The sequence below is a fragment of the Notamacropus eugenii genome, chromosome 1 (genome assembly GCF_028372415.1).
Source record: "Notamacropus eugenii isolate mMacEug1 chromosome 1, mMacEug1.pri_v2, whole genome shotgun sequence".
NCBI classification, from domain to species: domain Eukaryota; kingdom Metazoa; phylum Chordata; class Mammalia; order Diprotodontia; family Macropodidae; genus Notamacropus; species Notamacropus eugenii.
The window spans coordinates 693,728,149-693,755,731 of record NC_092872.1 but is presented as its reverse complement, the minus strand read 5'-3'; the positions used below and the strand labels follow the sequence as shown (position 1 = coordinate 693,755,731).

The following is a 27,583-nucleotide window of genomic DNA, read 5'->3' as shown; positions in this document are numbered from 1 at the left end:
GATATGTTCTCTAAAAGTTGGATTCTGTTGAAAGACTGCACCCAAGGACTTAGAAGGCCATATGTGGCCTCGAGGCCAAAGGTTCCCCACTCTGACTAGACTTTTAACCAAGAATAATTTAGCCAGCAAAATTAAGTATAATCATATAGGAGGGAAAATGGGCTTTTAATGAAAGAGGATTTCCAAGTATACCTGATGTAAAGGCCAGAAGAGGAAGCAAGGAGAGGCAAGAGGAGGTAAAAGAAACTGAAAATGGTAAAATACGAGTGAGCAAATATAAGAGACTAAGCAAAGCAAGGATGAACTATTTACTTTCTAATATGGGGAGATGATACATATATCCACTCATAATCATCATCATCAGGGGTCATAGAGGGAATCTAATAAGATAGAGGGGTATTGCAGAGGTTTTGTTTTTCTTTTTCAGTGGCAGTGGGAAAGAGAGAAAGAGGATTTTTGTCAATTGAAAAAAATTAATTTTAAAAAGAGTGTCAGTTTAATACAACTAAGATTAGAAGGGAAATAGTTAAGTGGAGGTAAAACAACATTTGCAGCAGGTTTATCTGATAAAGTTAAAAGATTCAGACTCAGGTCTTTCTGACTTCAAGTCCCATCCCTCTATCCACTGTGCCACCCAGTTATGTTATACTAATACTGATCATTTGGTAAGAATAAGCTCTATTACTTAATTGATAAATGCTTAAGAGATAAGAACAAGTGGTTTTCAAAGGAATAAATCCAAGCTATCAATAGCCAAATTACAAAAAAATGCCAAACACTTAGAGAAATAGAAATTAAAGCAACACTCACACACACACTCCAGTTTCACAAAGTTGACAGAAGAAAATGACAGATTTTGAAGAGGTTGAGGGAAAAAAAGTACATTAATGTATTGTTGGGAGAGCTATGAAGTAGACCAGTCATTCTGGAAAGCTATTTGGAAGTGGACCCAACAAATTACTAAAATGTGCATTTATTTTGACACAGAGATAACCAGTACTAGGCCAATATACCTCAAAGACATCAGAGCAAGAGGAAAAGGACCCATGTATGTAAAAACATTTATAACAGCTCTTTTTTGTGGTGTCAGAGAGCTGGAAACTAAAGGGGTACCTATCAACTGGGGAATGGCTCAACAAATTACGGTATTTGAGGGTAATGAAACATTATTGCACCATAAAAAATGACAAAAGGAGCAGTTGCTGAGTGACCTGGGAAGATTTGTATGAACTGATGCAGAGTGAAGTAAGTGACACCAGAGAACAGTTTATGCAGTCGTAGCAATGTGGTAAAGAGACAACTCAGAAAAAGTTAAGAACTGATCAGTGCAATGACCAGCTCTGGTTCCAGAGGACTGATGAAATACACTGCCCACATCCTGACAGAAAGGAGGGACTAAGACATACATTTATACATAACCAGGGTTGGAATTTGCTTTGTTTGATCAGTCATATTTTTTGTGAGGGTTTTTTGTTTACTTTATTCCCCCTCTTGGGAGGGTGGGATAGGGAGGAAAAACAAATACTTGTTAACTGAAAAAATAAATAATAATTTTAAAAAGAAGGCAGTTAGAATAGTCCAGGTACAGGGTTATCAAGGCCTGAATGAGGATGGTGGCCATGTGAGTGAAAAGAAAGGACAGATCTGACATTCTGTGGAAGCAGAATCAGCCAGATTTGTAAGCTGATTGAGTAGTGCTACCCTCAACAGAAATAGGAAAACTTGGAAAAAGATTAGGTTTGAGAGAAATGCTGATGAGTTTTATTTTAGACCCATTGACTTTAAGATGCATTGTAGATATGCAGATTAAAATGTCCTGTAGGCTGTTGGTGAGGCCAGACTGGAGCACTAGAGTGAGCCTGGGGCTGGAGATATAGATCTGGGAGTTACCTGCATAGAAATGGTCGGTGATTCAATGAGAGCTCATGAAGTCAGCTGTAAAAAGTCAGCTTGTAGATAAAGAAGAAAGGCCTAGGACAGAACCTTTTAGGCATACGTGAAGGGATAGCATATGAGTGATGATCCAGCAAAGGAAGTTGAGGAATGGTCACCTAGGATGGAGAATCATGATAGAGCAGTAGCAGTGTAATGAAAGTATCCAAGAACAGAGAAGGTCAGGAGTATCGAATGCTTCAGAGAGGTCTAGAAGGGTGAAGATTGAGAGAAAAGCAATTAACTTTGGTGACAAAGAGTGCATTAATCATTTTGGAGAGAGAAGTTTCACTTGATTGATGAGGTCAGAAGAGATTGAGAGGTGAATGAGAGGAGAAGAAGTGGAGGTAGTCAATGTAGACAACTTTTTCTAGGAGTTTGGCAATGGAAGGGAGAGCTGTAAGATAGTTTGAAAGGATGATAGGGTATAGTAAGAGTTTTCTGAGAATAGTGGAGACCTGAATGCATTTGTAGGGAGGAGGGAAGGAACCAGAAGAAAAGGAGAAATTGAAGATCAGAGAGAAAGAGATAGTAAATATTGGAGCTGTCCTAGAGGATAGGAAGGGATGAGATAAAGGGTACAAGGAAATAGCCTTTTTCAGAGAAAGGGCCATCTTATTTTTTCAGAGACTAGAGTAAAGAAGGAGAGAACAGGGGATGATATCAAGGGATTGTGAGATGTAAAGAAAGGGAGAAGAGGGAGCTCATGGAGAATTGCCTCTATTTTCTCAGCATAATGCAGGGTGAGATCCATCCCTCTGGTGAAAAAGATTGTGGGGAAGGAGTGGTGTTATAAGCTTGTAGTATCACTCAATCAACAAAATGATACCTCTATATTACATTAGTGTTCTATTCATCCCTTCTTGACTTTCTCATTCAAACTTGTTTCCTTGTATCCCAATCATCCAACTTTATCTCAGTCATCCATTCTGTGCTCTGTAGCCATATTTTGTAGCTACCTGACTCCTCTGACCCATTTATCATTAGCCTTGATCAGTTATCATATCACTGCTTTTTTTTTATACAAATGAGTATAACAGGTAATAATATACCTCTCAAGTACTTTTTTGCTTATTTGTACTTTGTCATTTGAATTTATTATGGGTACAATTATAGGGATTATTAATAGTCAGTATGTTAATAAGGAAAAGAGTTAGCTATAGAAAGATTTACATTAAAGTTGAAGATACTCTTTCCTTGTTAATGAGCAATAAAGTGTATCTAAAAATTTTCTGTGCCCTTTTAAGTTTTTGGGACCTCTTTGTGTGAAACTGCAAAAATATTTGAAATTTCTTTGCTTCTTGTTTTATAGATTATGGGGTGATCATGGACAAGAAGCTTTGGAATCTGCTCATGTTTGCCTAATAAATGCAACAGCCACAGGAACAGAAATTCTGAAAAATCTGGTCTTACCAGGTAATGCATATGAATTATACAATTGTGTGGGAATATTATAAATATGTATATATGCATATATGTGAACATATACATATAAGCATGCACACATATGTATGTATATAGACACACATATTTGACTTTTCTTTCCCCCAAAGGTATCGGCTCATTTACAATTGTTGATGGAAATCAGGTCAGCGGAGAAGATGCTGGAAATAAGTAGGTTGACTTTTCCATAAATACACACATTGAGAATTATGTTTGTTTCTTTTCCTGTGAAACAGTTTTACTTCCAAAATATCTTGTATACTTACAAGTTTGTAATAAAGCATGTACATTTAAATGTATGATCAAGTCACATAAAAATGATGTTTTACATTTATTTAGTGTTTTACAATTTACAGAGTGTTTTCAAGTAGATCATCTTAATTGATCTGAGTAGGTTTGAGCAAGGCCTTGTCTACTCTAGTATGAACCAGTCTGTTTGGTACAAGAGAAGAGTATTGGAGATGAAATCCAGAGTCCTGGGATGGACTACTAGTTCTGCTATTTCTGCAAATAATTATCTTCTGCAGATAATTGTCTTCTGATGATTATCTTCTCTGTCCCTCTATTTCATCATCTGTAAAAAGGTCATAATAATGTTTGTACTGCCACAGAAGTCCTATAACAGTAGAGGCACGGGGCATGGAGGTGAACCTTGATTCTCAAAAGACTATTCCAGTAAAACATGAGCTCTGATAGACTCTACTTAACTGGAAAGGCTTTGAGTACTGTCCTGGCAATAGATGATTTCTGCTGTCTGCAGTCCTGTCAGCTAAATGTTTAGAAGGTTCATCATCAGCAAATTGGCTACTCTGTGATGAATTTTAGGCTACAGTTACCTATGAAAGGGAAACCATATAAAACAAGCCCCTGGACCTGTGTGACCCTTTCTACTTTTGCACTGCCAGTAGCAAAAGATGGGTGGAGTTGCTAAGAAAACAAATATTAATTTAACCCTTGATACTCTTAAGTACACAATCTTTGTCCAAATATCACTGCATAGATATATTATGGGAGGTACAGAGTCACGTAAATATTGGCATTCTTGCTACAAATGAAAAACGAGATAACAAAAAGAAGTTGCATGTAACTGGAAGCATGGCTTGCAAGTTCTTCTCTAGGGTGAATGAAGGAATAGATTTAATCATGTTTCTGCAGGAAACAAAAGCATCATTTTGTGAGTTATTTGGCAATTTTGCCTTGTGATACTTATAAGCATATATAAGTAAACAAACTGCCATGAAGGTATGATGGTAAGTTAGATTCCAATTTCTGTAGCAGGTGAGTGTATGGGAAAATTCTGTAAAGGATCATTGAGTCAGAAAGCTTTATTAAGTGCCTGCTCTGTGTCCTGCTCTGTGCTGGCTACTGGAGATACAAACATAAATAGCCCAATGATTTCCTTTCTCAAGAAACTTCCATTCTAACAGGGGATGCAACAAGTATGGATGTACATTTATACAGACTAAATATAAGGGGAATAAATACAGAATGTTACGAGATAGTTGCATAGGGGGATACTAGTAGTTGGTGAGGGTCAGGAAAGGCATTACGTAAAAGGTGGTACTTGGACTCTTGAAAGAAGAGAGGGATTCTTGGAGGCAGAAGTGAGGAGAAGCATATTCTGTATTCTCTAAATCAGGTTAATCAAATCTTAATATTCATTGACTATAATAGGAAGTTGGACACAGAATAAGACATGGAAAATTATTAAAAAATATGACTTAGGGTCAAGAAGGGAAAAAGACCTAAGGTTTAGAGACTATTTGGCAGCCTCATATCTTTATATCATAAGTACTTTCTTCAGCTGATCATCAGAACATGCTAAATGTGGCAAATAGAACAATATTAACAAAAATGAAATTAAATATATCTGAGAAAGGAAATCACTGATAAGCTTTGTGGGAGTCATTACAAAATCAGGTGTCTGTATAGAGTCAGATCATTGCCTCATAAATCAGTATATCAACTTAGAAAAAAGATAAAGATGAGGACACTGCATGCAATGAAGCATCCTCCAGCCAGACCTATTTAAATAAGCTTGTTGACTCTGAAAAATGGGAAATGGACAAAAATAAAGATAGTGACTCTTTTCATTTCTTGAAGAAGAACCATTATAAAAGTTATCACAATGAGGAGGTCCAAAGAGCCTAGAGATCACCTTCTTCAGTGTATGCCTGAGTTCCTTGCCAAATGGAGAGACAGACATGCTAATCAGGCATGTTACCATTTTGGAATACAAAATATGGAAGATAATTTATTATGGACAGAATAGCTTCATAAAGTAGTGACAGCAGCCAAGGTACTTAAGAAGAAGAAATTGGGAAGAGCTGGACCTGACAAAGAAAAGGAGGGACACATGTGAGAGACAAAACTGTTTTAAAGTCCTTAGGAGTTAATTTTCAAGGTATCCCAAAGAGGAGAGGATCCCAGAAGAACGAGAAAGATTATGGATAGTAGTTACCAAAAATAGGTGATTCACAAAGACCATTAGTAACTCCTATCCTGTATATAACTGTAGTAAATACTATCTCAAATGAGATAATATTTGTATAGCACCTAGCCCAGTGCCTGGCATATAGTAGATGCTGTATAAATGCTTATTTTCCCCTTCCTTCTACCATATCTACTTTTTCATCTTTCTAAAATCTTTGAGGAAGGGCCATATAAATATTGAAGCTTTCCTTAAGTAAATTAGGAGAAGGGGATGATCAGACTTTCTCAATTTTCTACCATTTTCATATCTTCACTGATGTATAAAGAATATAGGGGCACTGTTTGTCTGTTGTTTGCGGATTATATAAGAGCCCTTGAGTCATCTGGGTAAAGTATTTAAAGATTACAAAAATATTCCAATTTTTAAGACTACCCAACGAGTCTATAGGCATATATTTATAGCCTACAAAATTACATGACCTGTCCAACCACGTAGATAACTTCAACAGACTGATAAATTTTAATATCAAGAGGAGCATCCAAACTAGAGACAGACATCCAGGATGTTCACCATTGTCTTGAAAAGGATGTCCCATACAAAGTAATCGTTGTCTAGTAGAGAGATGCTTTCTTGACAAGGAGATTTTAAAGATGCTCTTGTTTACCTGTGACTTTGTGCTAATTGCTTTAATCCTTTTCAGAGCATTCTAAATGATAGCTGTGATTACTCAGTGGAGATTGGTTTAGTGATACAAAAAAAACCAAAATTGGATAAAGAACACCTGTTGACTAGATTGTGACTTATACATGGATGTGTAACTCATCAGAGTTAATCCATTTGTATATATATATCTTGGATGAGGGAGACGGGTAGTGGACAGTAGGGGCAGTGGATTATATAGGAAGAGAGATTGATCTGGACCACATTAAGGAAATTGTGTCATGTTTGCAGGAATCCTTTGCTACATCAGTATTCTCCTGGGAATGATCTGTGACACTGAGTCATGGAATACCATAATCTCAGAAGTTCACAATTGCGGGTGACCCCAAAGAACAACAGAAAGCTGTCCAGTGGCTAGATGCAAGTGTCAGCATATTATCAAGAAGGACTTGCATGGAGAAGTGCAATGAAGGGTATATATGACCAGAAAAAAGAAATAGACTAGTCACATGATTCAGTTTAACAAGAATTTATTAAGCACCTACTATCTTGAAGACTCTGCTGCTAGACTTTGGGGACACAAATACAAAAACAAAACAATCCCTGCCCTCAGGGAGCTTACATTCTATTGGAAGGAAAAAAATAGGAACACAAGATGGGTAACTATTGGGCTCACACAGGCCAGGACCTGAAGGGCCACTCAAGAGTGTCTTCTGGACTTGTTCTTATGAGGACTTTCAGAAAGATGTAGAAGAGTTAACTACAGGGGTCATATTACTAAAAAGTTACAAAGTTTATATTAGAGCAGGCCTTCTTATTCCTGGCTCAGTGTTCTACCATGTTACCCCTATGAAATACATTTTTTAAAGATATCTTTGAATTTTATAAACTTTGAATCATGCATTAGTTATTACTACTGTTTTCTTGAATATGCAACAATCCTAGGATTAGGGAAAAAAAGACTTGTACTGAATCTGAGAAGTTACTTTGTGCTTTGGAAAAGTTTTCCCATGGCGCCCATTCCCAAAAGAGGTTTAATTTAAAAATAAAATAAGTTTAAATTTAAAAAAGACATTTGTGAACGAGAAAGAACATTGCATTAGAATTTGTAGAACTATAAAAGAAAAGTTATTCCAAAGCATATCCCAGTTTTAATTTCTAGTATTTGTATTATTTGAGAAAATCTTTGAGAGTGTTTTCAGAGAATAATAATGGGACTCTTCAAGGATAACATGAATGCAGTACATGCTGGCTTTTCTTTTTTTTTCCTATACTTTATGTTAGACAAACTTAAGTGAATAAGAAAAATATAATAGTAAAACCATGTTTTCAAAAATAGCTCTTTGGTCTGACTTCATGCGTGAAATAAAAGTACTGTTATTTCTTACCTTAAATTTATCATAATCTGATTATTTAGCTTTGTTCATTCAGGCATAGTGCTCCTTAGGACAAGGCTTGCTTCCAGTCCTACACTATCAGTTGACTGGCCACAGACTGTCTGGCCAGGACTTCTCACTCCATATAATCATCTCATAGAGTTGTTTTATTGATCTTGATTAAAATGTGGAAAGATATGAAGTAGGAAAATCAGCATTATGTAAGGAAACATTTGACTTGCTTATGGAATTTTAGTCTTTTTCTTCCAGAAAACTGCTAAACTCTGAAATAAGTTTATTATTTAATAATACTTGAAATTTTATTTTTCTGTTATAAACTACATTTACTTTGTGGTGCAATATTTCCTTATGGTAAAATAAGACTTTAATTTCTCTCTTATTTTGTCATCTTTAGTTTTTTTCTTCAAAGAAGCAGTATTGGAAAGGTAAAATCATGTTTGCTCTATGTATTTGAATGTATTTCTGTCTTGCTTGGTAATCCTGCAGAACTTTATTAGTTCAGAGTGAAAAAACTTGAATCAGATAATTCTGAAAATGGAAACATCCCTATGTAACTTTTGGGTAGTTATAAAAAATTTAAATATGTAAGTATATATAATAGATGTATACACATATATACATGTATTTATTAGGTTTTTACTTTGTGCCATTTAAAATTACATTGTGATCAGCAAGAATCTTCAGGGCTTATGAGGCGTTTTGATGTTTTATTTTGTCTTGGTATCTCAGGCACTCAGATTTTTTTAAAGTTATATTACTGTTCTAATTAGAGAGTAGCCAAAAAATTCTATCTTTAAGTAATTTTTTTCTCAAAATTTATTACTCTGTTTTCCTGCCCGAGTGCTACATGCCAAGCTTAAAATGAACCTTTCTTTGACTGCCAGGCCCTTATTCTGATCATCAGTGGTCAGTCACTGTCTACTTCTGTAGGTGCAGAAGATACGACTGAATTGTACTGGCTTCAGAACTCACCCTGTAGTTAAATTTAAAAAATTAAAGTATTAGATTATTTTCTTATTTGCCAATTTCTTATAAAAAGAAAGTATCAAATATGTGTTGTTATTTTAAAAATTCTTCTTAATTGTATTCTGGTTAATTAAGTTTTTCCACAGAAGGTTAGATCTTGAAGGGACTGCGGGAGTCATCGAGTCTTATCCCCCCTTGTTTTATAGATAAGGAAACTTAAGACCCTGAGAGGTTGTTACTACCTTTGGTCACATAGTGGCTAAGTTGGAACTCAAACTCAGATCTCTTAATTATAAGTTCAGTGTATATGTTAAGTGATATTTCCTTTTACTTGCAATTTAAAATACCACTTTAAAAATGATTGCTAGAGGTATGCATGCAGTTTTAATAGCATTGCAGGGCAAGTTTTGCAATGTGTGTAAATTGGTAGTTTTATAACCAGAATATCCCTAACTTGAATCAATTGCTTTGTTTATTTTAAAAAAAGAACCGAGCTCAAGCTGCCATGGAACTCTTACAAGAATTAAATAATGATGTCTCCGGGAGTTTTGTGGAAGAGGTGTGTGTATCTTTAACTTATTGCTGCCTTTTAAAAACTGATCATGGAGCCATTTTCCAATTTGTTTATCTGAAAACTGGTGAAAATCCTAGGATTTATTGTCTTGATTCTTAAATAACGTCACATTAAAGATGAAGAGTGAGAACAGAATGCTGAGGTAGGATACAGTAGCAGAAAGAATATTAGAGTGGGGATTAGTAGAGCTGGGATTGAATCTTAAATAATGTCATTCCTTAATGGCATCTGTCATTGACCTGATTTAACTTTGATAATGCCTGCATTATTTCCTGTTTTCTAAGATTATTTGAAATTGTTCTGCCTTACTGAAATGTGAATGTCAAATTGTTGGATTTTTTTTCCCCTGTCCTATTTAGAGTCCAGAAAAACTCCTAGACAATGATCCTTCATTTTTCTGTAGGTTTGATGTGGTGGTAGCGACTCATTTGCCAGAAAGGTACATCTTTATGCCCTCAGTCATTGGGGCAAGGCGGGAAGGGGCTTTCATTCTGCTCTTAGACCTAGATTGTTTCTTTTTCCCAGAAAGGATGACACTGCAGATAATGCATGAATGCTGCATAGTAGCTTTTGCTTGAATGCGTGAATGAACACATTGAATGAATAAAAGGAGGAATGCTTTTATAGTGAGCATCTACAAACTGGTAGTCCCTGAAAAGACAGGCAAAGGAACAGCGTGGGGAAGGAGGAACATTTTTTAAAATATTTCCCTAAATATTTACGAAGATAGAAACATCAGTAGCAGTTGTAATTACAGAAAACATTTTGTTTGAGCCTAAGTGATTTATAAATATTTCTCACCATTTAATTTTCTAGGGTTATAGCAATGATAGAGACAGTTGAAAATGTTTTCAAGCAGTACTCTAATTGGAAAAGTAGGACATTTCATCTCCTTCTAGTTCTAAGGATACGTATTGGTTTTGAGTTTGAGCTCATTTGCAAGTAAACATTTGCATTTCTCTACAATATAATACTTTAATTGTCTGAATACACCATTTGTATCTTTCCCTTTGTTATAGTCAGTTAGTAAAAAATTATTAAGCATCTACTACGTGCCAGGCACTGTGCCAAGTGCTTCGGATACAAACAAAGGCAAAAAGACAGCTCCTGCCTTAAAGGAGCTCCCACTCTGAGGGAGGGGATAGCAAGCAAACACATGTACTATTTACAGGATAAAAGTAATGATTTAACAGAAGGAAGGCAGTAGAATTAGGAGGGTTTGGGAAAAGCTTTTGTTAGAAGAGGGGATTTTAGCTAGAACTTGAAGGAAACCCAGAGGCAGAGATGAGGAGGGAGAACATTCTAGGCATGGGGGAGAGCCAGAAGAAATGCTTAGAACTGAAAGATATACCAGTAAAAAGAACTTTACATTGCTGTATTTTAATGCTGTTTGGGGTGTATTTGTCTCTTTTCTTCACATTTGGATGTATTTGCTTTCTTTTGCAGTACGTTGCTAAATTTAGCAGAAATCCTTTGGAATGCTTGCATCCCTCTTTTGGTCTGTAGAACATATGGATTGGTTGGTTATATGAGGATCATTATAAAAGAACATCCAGGTAAGAGAAATTAAAAGCAATTTGAGTTTGAATTTGTGTGCATGTAAATTTGATACAATTTTTAAAAATCATTTTTAGTTTCCCATATGGTGTCCCTATAAGTCTTAGTGCATCTTTAAACTGGGACTCATAGGAGGCTCCATTCTGTATTAGATGTTGTGTTTACATACTTTTTGTTTTAATCACATTGAATATGATTTTACCCCCAGAAGAATTTTTTTAGAGGCATAGTTTTTCAAATTTTATTAAAGTCGGGGTTCTTTAGTTACTTTGGCTTTATAATGTGCCCAGGAGAAAAACATAACATGTGTCTTGAACAGTGAGTTTCATTAGTGAAAGAAAAGTGTCTGTAAAGAGTTGAAACTCTGACTCTGTTATTGATTCGTTGTATGACCTTGGGCAAGTAGTTTCTCCTTTCTTTGGGCTCTGTTCTCGGCGCCTGTGAAATAAGAGGATTCCTCAGGAGACAGGAGATCCCAGGGCTAGGAGAGACTGTAGAAGCCATTTAGTTCCACTCCTCATTTGACAGTTGCCACACCTGAGGCCCAGAAGGAGAAAGAAACGACTTGCCCAAGGTCATTCAGGAATTAGTAGAGCTGGGATTTGAACCTCGGTCTTCCATTGCTCTTTCTGCTCAGGACTCAGTTGATCTCTGCAGCCCTTCTGTTCTCACTTATCTTCCCTTAAGTAAACTCAGCTGGTCACACATTTTGTTTGTTTCTCAGTAATAGAATCTCATCCAGACAATGCACTAGAAGATCTTCGACTGGATAAGCCATTTCCTGAGCTAAGAGAGCACATACAGTCCTATGATTTAGACCACATGGAGAAGAAGGTGGGTACTACGTTTGTAATTTGTCTTTATGACAAGAAATCAGCATGTTCTGTACATTGGTTTGCTTATGCAAGTGGTCATCACTGTTAAGGGCAGTTTTCACTCATATTGACATGGCTCAGGACCTCTTAGTTTTGTTTTATTCTGTTATAGGACTCATGACTTCACAAGTCAGGCTGTTTATAATTTACATAGCCATGTGAATTCAATAAATGTGTTCATGAAGTTTATTACTTAAACATGTAAATAGAAGATACATTTTTTCCCTATAGACCAGGGAACAGTTGGCAACTTATAGGCTATTTGGGGTGAATGAGAGGGAGGAGCCAAGGTTTCAATAAGGAAATTTGTGCGGTGGGGTGGGGTGTTTTCTTGTATTTAAGTATATACTGTATTTAAGAAATCCATGGGGCATGTAGTTTGAAATGTCCAACTGGTGATTTGTGATACAAGATTGGATCTCAAGAGAGAGACTTGGTCTGTTGTGTAAATCTGGGAATCATCTGAATAAAGATGATTATCAGACCTATGGGAGCTAATGAGGTCTCCAAGTGAAAGAGTGTGGAAGGACAAAAGAGCATAGCTGTACTTTGGGGTCTAGCCACCACTGGGGCCAGTCAGGGAGACAGAGCAGCGGTCATGAAGTTAGGAAGAGAACCAAGGAACAGGGATGTCATAGAAATCCAGAGAGGAGAGAGCATTCAGGAGAAAGGCTGGTGCTGCATAGAGATCTAGAAGGATAAAGATTAAGATCAAAATCATTAGATTTGGCAGCAAATAGTGTTTTGGGAACTTTGAAGAGTAGTTTCAGTGGGTGATATTGTCAGAAGCTGGATCGAAAAAGTTTTAAAAGGTTAGAAGAGAGGAGGAGGATGAAGTAAGTGGAGACAACTTGTAGGAGTTTGGCTGGGAAAGGGAAGGAGAAAAACAGGCTGGTAACTTAAAGGGATGATTGAGTCAAAGGAGGATTTTCTTTTTTTTTTTTTAATAATATTTTATTTTTCTCCAAACTAAATGTTAAAACAGTTTTTAAACACTTTTTTTAAAGTTTTGAGTTCCAAATTCTCTCCTTCTATTCCTCCCTTACCATCTCCCTCCCTAAGATGATCTGATATAAGTTATAAATGTGTGATCATGTAATACATTCAAAGGGGGATTTTCTAAGGATTGAGGGAAGGAGACAGTAGATAAGAAGAGATTGGAAATTAGAGAGAAGGGGGATGATTGCGAGAGCTAATGAGAGGAATCCTGGACGCAGCTGGAGGGATTGGCTTTGGTGAGAAGGGCCGCCTCTTTCTTAGAGGGCAAGGTAATGCAAGGGGACTTAATGGTCACAGGTGGAGCTTGTGGTGATTGAATGACCTCCGCATCACAGCGAGATGGAGGATGGATTAGAAAATGCCTGTAAGTATTTGGTACAACTCAAACAGGAAAAATTGACCATTAACAGGAAAAATGAGATAGCAAAAAAAAAAATCTACCCAGTGACCATAATAATAGCTCCTGTTTCTGTGGGGCTTCAGGTTTACTGAGTACCTTTCTCCAAAAAACCCTACAAAGTAAGTAGTGGAAGGATTTGAGGTTCAGAGGGTCATGCTTTACCTGCACTTGGCCTGTAGCTAAGAGTGTTAGAGTGGGGATTCTAAGCCAGGGCTCTTGGGTTCAAGTCTGTGTACTCAGCCTTTCTCTCCTCTTATTCTCAGGACCACAGCCATACTCCATGGATTGTGATTGTAGCTAAGTATTTGGCGCAGTGGCACAGTGATGTAAGTCTTCCTTTTTTTTTTTTTTTTTTGATAGATATTGTATTTTTAGCATGTTATAGAACACCAGTTGTTAGGTTTGTTTGGCTATTTTTTGTCTTGAAAAAAAGGACTTTTAAAATTGGGTGGTTCTTTTGATAGACTTTTTAATTAGCAAAAATATTTAATTACATGAATGTCATTCTGAAATATATTGTGGAGGAAAATTGGGAAGGTATATCAAAACACTATGAAATGATCTTTTAAATTCACCCAATGGTTCTTTGGTTATTTATTGAAAAACGAGTGAATATTAATTACTTGTGTTGTGGGAATTCAAAACATGTAAACTCTAGATTTTTGTGTATTGAGTTTATGTAACCATGTGAGGCTTTTTATTTTAACTACTTTAGAAGAATGGACAAATACCTAAAACATACAAAGAGAAAGAAGCCTTCAGAGATTTGATTAGACAAGGTAATGTTATAAAATGTAACTATGGATTGTACAGTATTTGAAAGAACAACCAGAAATCTATTTTTTATTTGAGGCAAATGTTTTTATTTACTTTGAGATTGCATCTCTTAACATGTTCTCATCTGCTGGAGATATAAACTCTTTTCCTGTAGGCAATCTAAGATCCATTTTTCATTTTCCTGTTTTTAAAATTTTTAATACCTTATTTTTACCCAGTTACATGTGAAAACAATTTTTAATCATTAAGTTCTCTACCATCCCCCATCACTGAGAAGGCAGGCAATTTAATAAAGGTTATATATGTGCATTCATGCAAATATTATCAAGATCCATTTTTCATAAGCCATATCCATCTTAAGATACAGTGTACTGACTTAACCTTTCAAAATGCTAGAATGTGAGATGATTGGAGAAAAAGAAGGAGGAACTCATTTCTTTGTTAATTTCTGCTCAAACAGGTATTCTGAAGAATGAAAATGGTGTTCCAGAAGATGAAGAAAATTTTGAAGAAGCTATAAAAAATGTGAATACAGCACTAAATACCACTCAGGTATTATGAGTATTATCAACTCATTAAATAGTCAACAAACAATATACTAATCATTTGCCCTTGTCAGGTACAATGATATAGATGCTAAGAATATGAAAAAAGGCAAAAGGAACTCCCATTCTTAATGTGGGAAAAACAGCATACAAGTGATTAAGTAGATACAAGATAAATACAGTATAAATGGAAAGTAATCTTAACAAGAAGGGACTTTGGAGGGAAAGGAAGACTGGTGACTGGGAAGGTCTCTTGCCAGAAGGTGAGATTTGAGTGAATCTTGAAGATAGGAGTTAGGTGAGGAGGGAGAACATTCCAGGTGTGGAGGACAGCCAGTACAAATTCACTGACAAGGGAGATGGAGGGCCTATTTGAGGAACAATGAATAGATTGTGACAGCTGTGAAAAGATAGACAGGGGCCAAGTGGAAAAGGGCTTTATTTTATTTTTTATGAATTTTTTAATTAATTTATTGATCTTTCTTACGCCACTCCATTCTCTTTTGTGATTTTAGCTGTCAGTCAAAATGATCTTGCTACTAGCCACTTATTTATTAAGTTAAAGCCTTTGTTTCCTTGATGTTCTCCTCTGATTTTTGGTTATTACAAGTACGGCAGCAGAATGTATATGCTAAACTTTAAATATAAGGCAGATTCTTCTAGTTTATCTATCAAATGCAGTTCTGCCCTTAACTTTTCACACACATTCAACGTTTAAGCCATCAAGAACTTTATAAATGTAGAAATCTACAAGAGTATACCCAATAACATCACTATTCTCCATTTTAATGTGGTGCTCCAGATTATAGTAACCTTTCTAGGTTTTTCGTACCCAAAATAACATTCATGATATTTCCCCTCCTCAGACAAGTCTGTTTTGCTTCTGACCAGTCCCTCCCTTAATCTGCCTTCTCTTTAATCATTTCCTTCCCTTTCTGTTATCCCCTTCCCCTCGTACTTCTGTGTTGAGTAAGTTGAATGTGTCTATCTATACTTCTTTCTTTAAACCGATTCAGATGAGAGGGCGGTTCAGGTGTCACCCCAACCCCACATTTTCCCCTCCACTAGGAAAGCTCTTCCTCACATCCCTCTTTATGAGAGATAATTTTCCCCACTCTTTCTCTCCTTTTCCTCTTCTCCCAGTACATCCCTCTTTCTCACCCATTCAGTCTTTTTAATATCATCCCAATATATTTACTCTCATGCCCTCCATGTAGAGTCCTTCCAACTTCCCTAATAATGATACCATTCATAGGCATTTCATGTAAACAGTTTAATCTTATTGCTTTCTCTTTCACATTCACCTTTTTATACTTCTCTTGAGTCTTATATTTGGAAGTCAGATTTTTTTGTCTGTCAATGGTCTTTTCATCAGAAGTGCTTGAAAGTCTTCCATTCATTAAATATCCATCAGTTTTGCTGGACAGATTATTCTCTATTGTAATCCTAGCTAGTTTGCTTTCCGTTAATGTGGTAACTGCTAAAGCTTGTGTGATCCTAACTGTGGCTTCACAGTATTTAAATAGTTTCTGACTACTTGAAGTATTTTCTCTTTGACATGGAAACTCTAGAATTTGGCTCTAATATTCCTGGGAGTTTTCATTTTGGGATCTTTTTCAGGAGATGATTGGTGGATTCTTTCAATTTCTCTTTTACCTTGTGATTCTAGGATATTGAGGCGATTTTCTTTACAATTTCTTGAAATATGATGTCTAGGCTCTTTTTTTGATCCTGGCTTTCAGGCAGTCTAGTAGTTCTTAAATTATCTCTCTTTGATCAGTTTTTCAGGTCAGGTCTTTTTCTGATGAAATATTTCACATTTCTTCTATTTTTTATTTTGTTTTATTGTTTCTTGATGTCTCATGAAGTCATTGACTTCTGCTTGCCCAATTCTAACTTTTCATGAGTTATTTTCATCAGTGAAGTTATGTACCTCTTTTCTTTCTTTTTTAATGTTTTAATAGTATTTTATTTTTCCCCAGTTACATGTGAAGAATCTTTTTTTTTCTTTTTTTTCCTTCTTTATTTATTTAACTTTTAACATTCATTTTCACAAAATTTGGGGTTCCAAATTTTCTCCCCTTTTGTCCCCTCCCCCCACCCCAAAACACCGAGCGTTCTAATTGCCCCTGTCTGCCAATCTGCTCTCTCTTCTATCATCCCTCTCTGCCCTTATCTCCATCCTATATCCCTTTACCTGTATTTCTTATTTCATAGTGGCAAGAACAGTACTCAACAGTTGTTCCTAAGACTTTGAGTTCTAACTTCTTTTCCTCCCTCCCTCCCTACCCCTTCCCTTTGGAAGGCAAGCAATTCAATATAGGCCAAATCTGTGTAGTTTTGCAAATGACTTCCATAATAGTAGTGTTGTGTAAGAACTAATTATATTTCCCTCCATCCTATCCTGTCCCCCATTACTTCTGTTCTCTCTTTTGATCCTGTCCCTCCCCATGAGTGTTGACCTCAAATTGCTCCCTCCTCCCCATGCCCTTCCTTCCATCATCCCCCGCACCCTGCTTATCCTCTTATCCCCCACTTTCCTGTATTGTAAGATAGGTTTTCATACCAAAATGAGTGTGCATTTTATTCCTTCCTTTAGTGGAATGTGATGAGAGTAAACTTCATGTTTTTCTCTCACCTCCCCTCTTTATCCCTCCACTAATAAATCTTTTGCTTGCCTCTTTTATGAGAGATAATTTGCCCCATTCCATTTCTCCCTTTCTCCTCCCAATATATTTCTCTCTCACTGCTTGATTTAATTTTTATAAGATATGATCCCATCCTCTTCAATTCACTCTGCGCACTCTGTCTCTATGTGTGTGTGCGTGTGCATGTGCATGTGTGTGTGTGTAATCCCATCCAGTACCCAGATACTGAATAGTTTCAAGAGTTACAAATATTGTCTTTCCATGTAGGAATGTAAACAGTTCAACTTTAGTAAAGTCCCTTATGACTTCTCTTTGCAATTTACCTTTTCATGCTTCTCTTCATTCTTGTGTTTGAAAGTCAGATTTTCTATTCATCTCTGGTCTTCTCATCAAGAATGCTTGAAAGTCCTCTATTTCATTGAAAGACCAATTTTTCCCCTGAAGTATTATACTCAGTTTTGCTGGGTAGGTGATTCTTGGTTTTAGTCCCAGTTCCTTTGACTTCTGGAATATCCTATTCCATGCCCTTTGATCCCTTAATGTAGAAGCTGCTAGATCTTGTGTTATCCTGATTGTACTTCCACAATACTTGAATTGTTTCTTTCTAGCTGCTTGCAATATTTTCTCCTTGACCTGGGAACTCTGAAATTTGGCCACAGTGTTCCTAGGAGTTTCTCTTTTTGGATCTCTTTCAGGCAGTGATCTGTGGATTCCTTGAATACTTATTTTGCCCTCTGGTTCTAGAATCTCAGGGCAGTTTTCCTTGATAATTTCATGAAAGATGATGTCTAGGCTCTTTTTTTGATCATGGCTTTCAGGTAGACCCATAATTTTTAAATTGTCTCTCCTGGATCTGTTCTCCAGGTCAGTTGTTTTTCCAATGAGATATTTCACATTATCTTCCATTTTTTCATTCTTTTGGTTTTGTTTTGTGATTTCTTGGTTTCTCATAAAGTCATTAGCCTCCATCTGTTCCATTCTAATTTTGAAAGAACTATTTTCTTCAGTGAGCTTTTGAATCTCCTTTTCCATTTGGCTAATTCTGCTTTTTAAAGCATTCTTCTCCTCATTGGCTTTTTGAACCTCTTTTGCCAATTGAGTTAGCCTATTTTTCAAGGTGTTATTTTCTTCAGCATTTTTTTGGGTCTCCTTTAGCAGGGTGTTTACTTGTTTTTCATGCTTTGCACGTCACTCATTTCTCTTCCCAGTTTTTCCTTCACCTCTCTAACTTGATTTTCAAAATCCTTTTTGAGCTCTTCCATGGCCTGAGCCCATTGAGTGGGCTGGGATACAGAAGCCTTGACTTCTCTGTCTTTCCCTGATGGTAAGCATTGTTCTTCCTCATCAGAAAGGAAGGGAGGAAATGCCTGTTCACCAAGAAAGTAACCTTCTATAGTCTTATTTTTTTTCCCTTTTCTAGGCATTTTCCCAGCCAGTGACTTGACTTCTGAGTGTCCTCTTCACACCCACTTCACCTCCAGATCCGCCCAGCCAGCATTTGGGGTCTGAGATTCAAATGCTGCTTCCCAGCCTCAGGGCTTTGGGCGGGGGCGGGGCTGCTATTCAGTCTGAGATTAAGTTCAGCTGCTCAGGTCAGGGCAGGGCTGCCTCTTGGGCTCAGTTCCCTCAGGGGGTTTATGCAGAGACCTTCAACAATGGATCTGGGCTCCTGCCTGCTTGGGGAGCCCTGGTCTGCTCCCGCCTCCGCTGCTGCCTCCCGAGGGGGCCTGAGTTATGGGGGCATCCCACACCCCTCTCAACCCGCCGAAGAGACCCTCTCACCGACCCTTGTCACGTGTGGGTGGGGGGACCCGCGCGGCCGCTGGAGATTCTATCCCTGAAGCCTGCTCGGATCTGCTTCTTTCCACGCCGCGCCGCGCAGAGGCAGGGTTGGGCTCTGCTCTGGGTCCGGGGCGCAAGGGACCTTTTGCAAGAGGTTTTCAGGCTCTCTGGAGCGGAAATCTCTTCCGCTCTGTTGTTCTGTGGCTTCTGCTGCTCCAGAATTTGCCGGTGGTTCTTTTTTTACAGATATTTTATGGGCAGTGGGTTCGGAGGTAGCGTATGTGCGTCTTTCTACTCCGCCATCTTGGCTCCGCCCCATGTGAAGAATCTTTTCACAAGATTTTGAGTTCCAAATTTTTCTCCCTCCCTCCCTTCTTCTGAAAATGGTAGGCAATTTAATATAGTTTGTACATGAACTATCATCTATGGAATATTTTCCTGTTAGTCACAGTTGTGAAAGAAGAGACAGATTTAAAAAAACACAAGAAAGAATAAAGTAAATTAAAAAAAATATGCTTGGCCAATCTATTTTTTAAGGTGTTATTTTCTTCAGTATTTCTTTATGCCTCTTTTACCAAGCTATTAATTATCTTTTCATAATTTTCTTGTACCAGTCTCATTTCTTTTCCCAGTTTTTCTTCTGCCACTCTTATTTAATATTTAAAATTCTTTTTTAAGCTCTTTTAGGAATTCCTGTTGGGCTTCTGCCCAGTTGCCTTTTCATTTTAGGCTTTGCTTATAGCTGTTTTGACAGCATTCTAAATTTGTGGTTTAGTCTTCCTTGTCACCATAGTACCTTTTTATGGTCAGGTTCTTTGAACTTTATGTTAAAGTTGGACTCTGTTGTTGGAGTTGGGGTTCACTGTCTCAAGCTTCAGGCTTTTTTCACATTGCTATTTTCAGAGCTAGTGTTGGAGGTAAGTTTTTGGTTTTGCAAGGTAGTATGATTTGGGGACAGGTTTGCTTTTTTGGTCTGCACTCTGGTCCTTACCCAGGAAGGGCCCCTACTCCCTTGGGACTGAAAGCTGTATTGCTCCTGAGGACCCCTGCTCCCTTGGGACAACAAATGATATCACTCCTTACAGTTCTTGATCCCTTGTGATTGAAAGCTATGTGTTTCTTAGGACCTCTGTCTTTTGTTATTGCAAGCACTTCTCTTCACTCTAGAACTGTGTGACCCAGAAGTAGGATTGGGCAATGTAGTTGCCAAAAAGTGTTCAATTGCGTGGCCCTAGCTAGCACAATGTTTTTCTCACCAGTTGCTAGATTCCCTTATTGTCTCTGGCTGCATCTACTGTTGTTGCTTCCACCAAGGCCCACAGCTGGTGTTACCACCACATGGGCTCCAGGCTAGCCCCCACCCAATGTCACAGACCTTTCCTTTTGACCTCTTAAGTCTACTTGACCTGGAAAAAATATCTTTCTCTGACCTTTTGTTGGCTCTGCTGCTCCAGAATTCAATTTGAGGTATTAATTTAAAAGCTATTTGGAGGAAATATTGGTAGAGCTTGGCTGCTTCCTCTACTCTGCCATCTTGGCTCTGCCCTTGGGACAAAGTCAGTGGAGGACTTTAAGTGCCAAACAGGATTTCATATTTGATCCTGGAATCAGAGAGAGTTCCTGGAGTTGAAGACTTTAATAAGGTTTATAAAGCACTTTTTTATAATAACCTTATGAGTTAGCTCTGTTATTGCCATCTTACATATGAAGAAACAAGCTTAGGGAAAAAAAGAGACTTGCCAATCATTACACAACTAGTCAGTGTTAGAGACCCAGGATGTGAACCTATGGCTCTTAAATACCAAGTCTAGACTCTTTCTGCTGTTCTAAGGCAGGGTTTCTTAAACTTTTTCCACTTGTGACCCTTTCAGTGCTTCTTAAACTGTGTGTTTAAAAAGCACTGGGGGTGTTTCTCAAATATATTTATTTTTTATTTTTCCTTTTAAATAGTATTTTGTTTTTTCCATTTACTTATAAAGACAATTTTTAATCATTTTTTAATAAAATTTTGAGTTCGAAATTTTATCCCTACTTCTTTTCCCTCCGTCCTCCTTGAGATGGTAAGCAATTTGATATAGGTTATATATGTTCAATCATGCAAAGCATTTCTATGTTAGTCATGTTGTGTAACAAGAAACAAAACAAAAGGAAAAAACTACAAAAAAAATAAACAAAGCGAAAATAATATGATTCATTCTGCGTTTGGACTCCATAGTTTTTCTCTGGATATGAACAACATTTTCCATCATATGTCTTTTGGAATTGTCTTGGATCACTGTATTGCTGAGAAATGCTAAGTCCATCATAGTTGATCATCACGCAGTGTTGTTGTTACTGTGTACAATGTTCTGGTTCTGCTCACTTCACTCAGCTTCAGTTAATGCAAGTTTTTCCAGGTTTTTCTGCACTCTCACTGGTCACCATTTCTTATGGACCTATAATATTCCATCACAGTTATATGCCACAACTTGTGCAGCCATTTCTCAATTGATGGGCATCCCCTCAATTTCCATTTCTTTGCCACCACAAAAAGAGCTGCTATAAACATTTTTGTACATGTAGGTCCTTTTCCCTTTTTTATGATCTCTTTGAGATACAGACCTAGAAGTGGTATTGCTGGGTCAAAGGGTATGCACAGTTTTGGGCACAGTTTTAGGTATTTTTAAAAATTGCTAAAGGGAAAGGATTTAGATAAAAAGGCAACTGGATTTTAATAGAGTTGGTACCTGAATAATAATTATGTATAGGAATTTGGGCACTTTTTGGATTGTAGGTGGTGTGACTGAATACACATTTATAACACAAATAGAATCCTGTTTTAATGAGCTTGAAGAAATGTATTGCTTGTTGTATGCGAGCTACATTAAAATGGCAATCCATTCTAGTTATCTAGAGTCTACAGAAGTGGTAACGAAATTCTTTGGGGGTCTTCTAATTCCTTTCTAGGTAAAGCAGATATTATGTATGTGCTTGTGTGTGGTAACAAATTGAAGCTAGGACACTTGGGCGAAAAGCAGTATTCTGTTAGTCTAAAGTGTCAGCCATGTAAGGAGGGTGCTCACCTCAGACGTCTCCTCATTTCTCACCTGACCTCACAACTTTGGGACTTCTCTGACTATGCTGTGTCCTGGCTACCATTCTACCCCACCCCTGCTTCTGTGTGCTGTCTTGCCCTGTTAGACTGTAAACTCCTTCAGGGCATGAACTGTCTTTTTTCATGTTTATGTCCCCAGAGCTTAGCATAGTGCCCAGTACATAGTGGGTGCTTAATAAATGTTTGTTGACTGACTTTGGAGAGGAAAATAATAACTGAGATATAGTGCTTTAAAGTTTGTAAAACCTGTATTTGTTTCTTCTTTTGCGTTATATTATTATTAAATTATTTGAATTATTATGATAAATTCTTATGTGAATTTGAATTTTTATTAGTTTTGACTTATTTGATTTGATATATATCTGATTTTTATGATAATTGAATTATTTGATATAGTTTGATTTGAATTATTATGAGATTTTAATCATAAAAGGTTTATGATTTTTAAAAACAAATTGAGTTTGGAATTGTTTGGGAAAGAGAGCCTATCTAGCTATGGCTCTTGGGGGCTATAAAATAGTATAATTTACCAGGTGGGCCCAAAGTCCCAGAAATACTTTCAGGTCTCTTGGGCAGCAGAAGCACTGAGCATTCACTCCAGGAATAAGCAGTTGGCAGCTCATTGATCTCCCCTACACACAACAGGACTTAACTGAGCCGTGGTGCTTCCTAGGGCTCTAGAACATTCCAGGGTTTCTTTCTACTCTGAGCTGGTTCCTATCATTCCACAGGCCCCACTAGGAATATCAAAGTCTTTTTCCCTCAGAAGGAGACTTACTAAGAAAATGTCTCTGAAGTGCCTGAAATTATTGTAATCTTTCCTTAATGTATTATTTTTTTTAATGTCAATTTTATTCATATTCAGCCTTCTACAAATATTCATAATGGTGGTTTTGCAAACATTCCCATACCTGCTAAATGCTTTACAGATATGTTTTCATCTTATCTATTTTTTCATTTGAATTAAGCCTCAGATTAGGTGGCAGGCCTTAGTAAATGTTGAGCTGAGACGTCAGTCTACCTCATCCAAGTCTACCATACTGCCTTTACAATACAGATATCCTACATAACTTTGAGTCATGTTGGTGTAGTAGAAAGAATACTAAATTTGTAGATGGGACACCTCAGTTCTTAGCACTGCAACTTTTTAGTTACGTAATCTTAGGCAAATATCTTAACTTGTCTTAGCCTCAGTGTCCTCATAAGTAAAATGGGAATAACAGTACTTGTACTACATACTGACACGGTGGTTGTTTGGCTCAGATAATGTTAAAAACTACTTTCTAAACACAAAAGTGCTGTATAAATGGGCTATGAAGTACATATCTTTAGAAAAGTGTTTCATAGTTCATTTATAGAGCACTTCTATATAATTGGTGTCAACACTATTAACATTTAATATATATGCCTGCACAGTCTGTACTTGAATCAGCAATTATAATTGATACTCAGGTTCTATTGCTATTTCAGAGACTTGTGTGTCAGCGTCACACTCAGTAAGATGGATTTATTTAACGCACCCATCTACTTTTGATCAGTGTGATCTTTGTGAGGTTATTCTTTATTTTTCATAAAGTTGGAAAAATTCAGAGCCATTAAGTCCTTTTTAGCACTAGCTAAATGTTACATTCCATACTTTTTACTTTACTCAAGCCCCAGCTACATTATCATCCCTCACACTGAACAGCAGATGATTTAGCCTCCTACTTCACTGAAAAGAGTGGAGCCATCTGATGAGAACTCCTTCTCATCTTGCCTTGTCCATCCCTCACTACTTCTCAGCATCATCACCCACCTTCTCCTTCCCTCCTATGTCAAAGAAAGACAATACTGCATATTCTGAGACCTTGCTTTATCCTTCCTCCTCTCTCACATGTATTTTCTTTTTTTGAATTACATTTTATCTTCAGATTCACATTCTCTTTTGACCCTCTTTCCCACTCCTGCCCCAACTGAGAAAGCAGGAAAAATAAAACTCCTTTTACAAACATGTATAGTCAAGCAAAATGAATTCCTTCATTGACCATGTCCAAAAAAAATTATGTCTCAGTCTGTACTCTATTGCTAATTTCTCAATCAGGGGGTGGGTAGCATATTTCATCTTGAGTTTTCTGGAATTATCGTTACTCGTCACGTTGGCTAGAGTTCCTCAGTCTTTTAAAGTTTTTTGTCTTTAAAATATTGCTGTTATCGTATATGTCGTTCACCTTACCTTACTCTGCATCAGTTCACACAAGTCTTCCCATGTTCCTCTGAAATCATTTCTTTATCATTTCTTATAGCACAGTGGTATTCAGTCACATTTATATACCATAATTTGTTCAGTCATGTGCTAGTTGATGGGCATCCCTGTCAGTTTCTAGTTTTTTGACACCCCAAAAAAAGAGCTGCTATAATTTTTTTTTTTTTTTACAGATAGATCTTTTCTTCTTTTATTGATCTTTGTGGTATAAATCTAGTAGTGGTATCACTATGTCATTGAGTATCCACAGTCTACTAGCTCTTCAGTCATGGTTCCAAATTGCTTACCATCATGGCTAGACTAGTTCACAGCTCAACTGACAGTGCATTAAGATACTTATCTTCCCATAGCCCCAGCAGCATCATCATTTTCCTTTTTTGTTAATTTTTCCAAACGGATAGATGTCACATGTATTTTTAATCTGTCCCTCTCCCCTGCCTTCTCCTCTGGCCACAGACATTTGAAGTTTCTTTATTCCTTCCTGATGTTAACAATAACTCATAAATAGATAGTGCTAAACTGAATAAAGTTATTTATACCAGATGCTTCTGCTAGCTCCTCAAAACCTTTGCAGTCTGGTTTCTGCCTCCAGTACTCTAACTGTTCTCTGAAGTGTTGTCTGTTACTTTCTTATTAACAGATTGAATGGTCTTTCTCCCCATCAGCCATGCTCTTTGATGTCTTCGAAGCATCCATCTTTTGCTTAGCTTTAGAGAGACCGCTCTCCTCATTCTCCTTCTATTTTTCTGTTCAGTTCTCCTCTGTCTTCCTTCTTCCTCCTTTTGACTATTTAACATCCTGTTCTTGGCTGTTTTCTTTCTCTACAAGGGGAAAAGGTGTAATCTCATTCTTTCCCAAGAGCACCTCAGTACAGTTCTATAAGATAATTCTCAATTCTCTGTCTTCTCTTTATCTTTCTTCTGCACTCCAAACTCATATCTCTAAATGCCTATAGCATTCCACTATTTCAAATTTCAACATGTCTAAAATCAAATTTATTATCTTTTCCATCAAAATATACTCAACCTCCTGCTTTTATTAGTTCTGTCAGTGGCACCACCATTTATCCAGTTTCACACATTGAAAACATTTGTTTTGAACTTTTAGTTTTTCCTTTTTTACCTTTCATATCTGATAAGATAGCAAGTTCTGTCTTTCCTGCCTCCACATTATCTCACATTTTGGCTCTCATTGCCACTTATCCGGACTATTGCAAGAGTACTCTTTACTGGTCTTTCTGCCTTCAGGCCTCCATAATAATAATTTTTTACTAATAATACCTAATGCTTTAAGGTTTGCAAAGTGCTTTACAAATATTCTCTCTTTTATGCTCACAGCAACTTTGGAGATAGGTGCAATTATTATACTCATTTTACAGATGAGAAAACTGAAGCAGACAGGTTAAGTGACTTGCCTGGGGTCATATAACCAGTAAGTGTCTAAGGCAAGATTTGAACTCAGGTCTTTATGACTCCAGGTTCTGTACTCTATCCACTGTGACACCTAGTTACTGCTGTTCTTTTCAGTTATTCTTTCATTGCAAGCTTCCTTATGCAAAGATCTGGTTATGACTTATCATAGTCTCCCAAGTGCATGATACCCCCTGAAGGGTACTATACCATGAAGGGTGCTAGAACAATCTGGGGAGTAGTAGTAAACTCAAGTGCAATGGGTGGGCATTGAATAAAAATAAGAGTTAACCTAACCTAACCCCAGGAAGATGCTGAATAATTTTTTTTTTTTTTTGCAAAAGAGGCAGTAGGCCAAATAAGTTTGGGAACCTCTGACTTAGATAAAGGCAAAGATGGCATCTTTATCGATTTTATAGATGACATAAAGCTAGGGGCTATAGTTAACATACTGGATGAAACAATCACAATGCACAAAGATCTTGGCAAGTTAAAACATTGGGTCAAATCTACTAAGATGAAATTAAATTGGCTTAAATATAAGGTCTTACTTTTGGCTTCAAAACATCAACTTCATAAATATATGCTTGGTGGACAGTCCATCTCCTGACACCATCCCTTATCACTGTTTGCTCTCCATACCTAGAATGAGCTTCCTCTGGTCTCTGCTACCATGCTTCCCTGGCTTCCTTTGAGACTTAGCCCAAATCAAAGGTCACAAAAGAGGCCTTTCTCATCCCCATCAACCTCCCTCCTCCATGAAATCCTGATCTGTCTGCATTTGGGACCTCACAGAGAACTTTGCCTCTCTTTAATAGTCTTGTGGCAATATTGCTGATTGTAATTACTTATGTATGTGTATGCCCTTACTTGGTTGTAAATTTCATGTGGATTGAGCCTTGTCTTATTTAAATTTTTTATTTGTCCCAGAATCCAACACATGACTGGACACAACGAATGTTTAATAAGTATAGGATTATTCAGTTTTCAAGCATGAATGCATATAAACTTTTACCTCTTTCATTGATATTGGAGAATAGATTGTGTTATCAGTCAGTCAGCAAGCATTTTTTTTAGTATTTTATTTTTCCCCAGTTACATGTAAAAATAATTTTTAACATTTAAAACAAGTTCCAAATTCTTTCCCTTTCTCCCTCCCCTCCCTGCCTCATTGAGAAGGCAAGCAATTAGATATAGGTTATACATGTATAGTCATGCAAAACATATCCATAATAGTCATGTTGTGAAAGAAAACACAGACAGAAAAACTCAAGAAAAATAAAGTAGAACAAAAGTGTGCTTCAGTCTGTTCAGACACGGTCAGTTCTTTCTCTGAGGATGTAACATTTTTCAGTCTAAGACCCAGAGGTGTCTTGAATCATTGCATTGCTGAGAATAGCTAAGTCATTCACAGCTGATCATCTTACAGTATTGCTGTTACTTTGTACACAATACATTTCACTTTGCATGAGCCTATGTAAGTCTTTCCAGGTTTTTCTGAGAGCATCCTGTTCATTTCTTATAGCACAATAATATTCCATCATAATCACATACCACAGCTTCAGCTATTCCCCAATTGATGGGCATTCCCTCAATTTCTAATTGTTTGCCCCCAGAAAAGAGCTGTCATAAATATTTTTGTACATACAAGTCCTTTTCTTTTTTGGTTTTCATCTGTTTTGGGATACAGACCTAGCAGTGGTATTACTAGATCAAAGGGTATACATAATTTTATAGTCCTTTGGGCATAGTTCCAAAGCACCCTACAGAAGAAGTATTTAATACCTCCCACATAATTGGCATTTGTTATGAGCATTGGGGATCCAAAGAATTAAACAATCCATGACTT

At 37.0% G+C, this 27,583-nt stretch overlaps 1 protein-coding gene across 1 annotated transcript in view; it reads left to right on the top strand.

The window, feature by feature from the left end:
* NAE1 (NEDD8 activating enzyme E1 subunit 1) overlaps window positions 1–27,583 on the top strand; it is a 53,014-nt gene that overhangs the window by 9,029 nt on the left and 16,402 nt on the right. Inside the window, exons 2-11 of the mRNA XM_072635945.1 lie at window positions 3,245–3,348; window positions 3,486–3,546; window positions 8,261–8,291; window positions 9,320–9,391; window positions 9,766–9,845; window positions 10,853–10,962; window positions 11,688–11,797; window positions 13,501–13,563; window positions 13,953–14,016; window positions 14,475–14,566. Of these exons, the coding sequence (XP_072492046.1) occupies window positions 3,245–3,348; window positions 3,486–3,546; window positions 8,261–8,291; window positions 9,320–9,391; window positions 9,766–9,845; window positions 10,853–10,962; window positions 11,688–11,797; window positions 13,501–13,563; window positions 13,953–14,016; window positions 14,475–14,566 (787 nt within the window). The remainder of the gene's footprint in view (window positions 1–3,244; window positions 3,349–3,485; window positions 3,547–8,260; window positions 8,292–9,319; window positions 9,392–9,765; window positions 9,846–10,852; window positions 10,963–11,687; window positions 11,798–13,500; window positions 13,564–13,952; window positions 14,017–14,474; window positions 14,567–27,583) is intronic.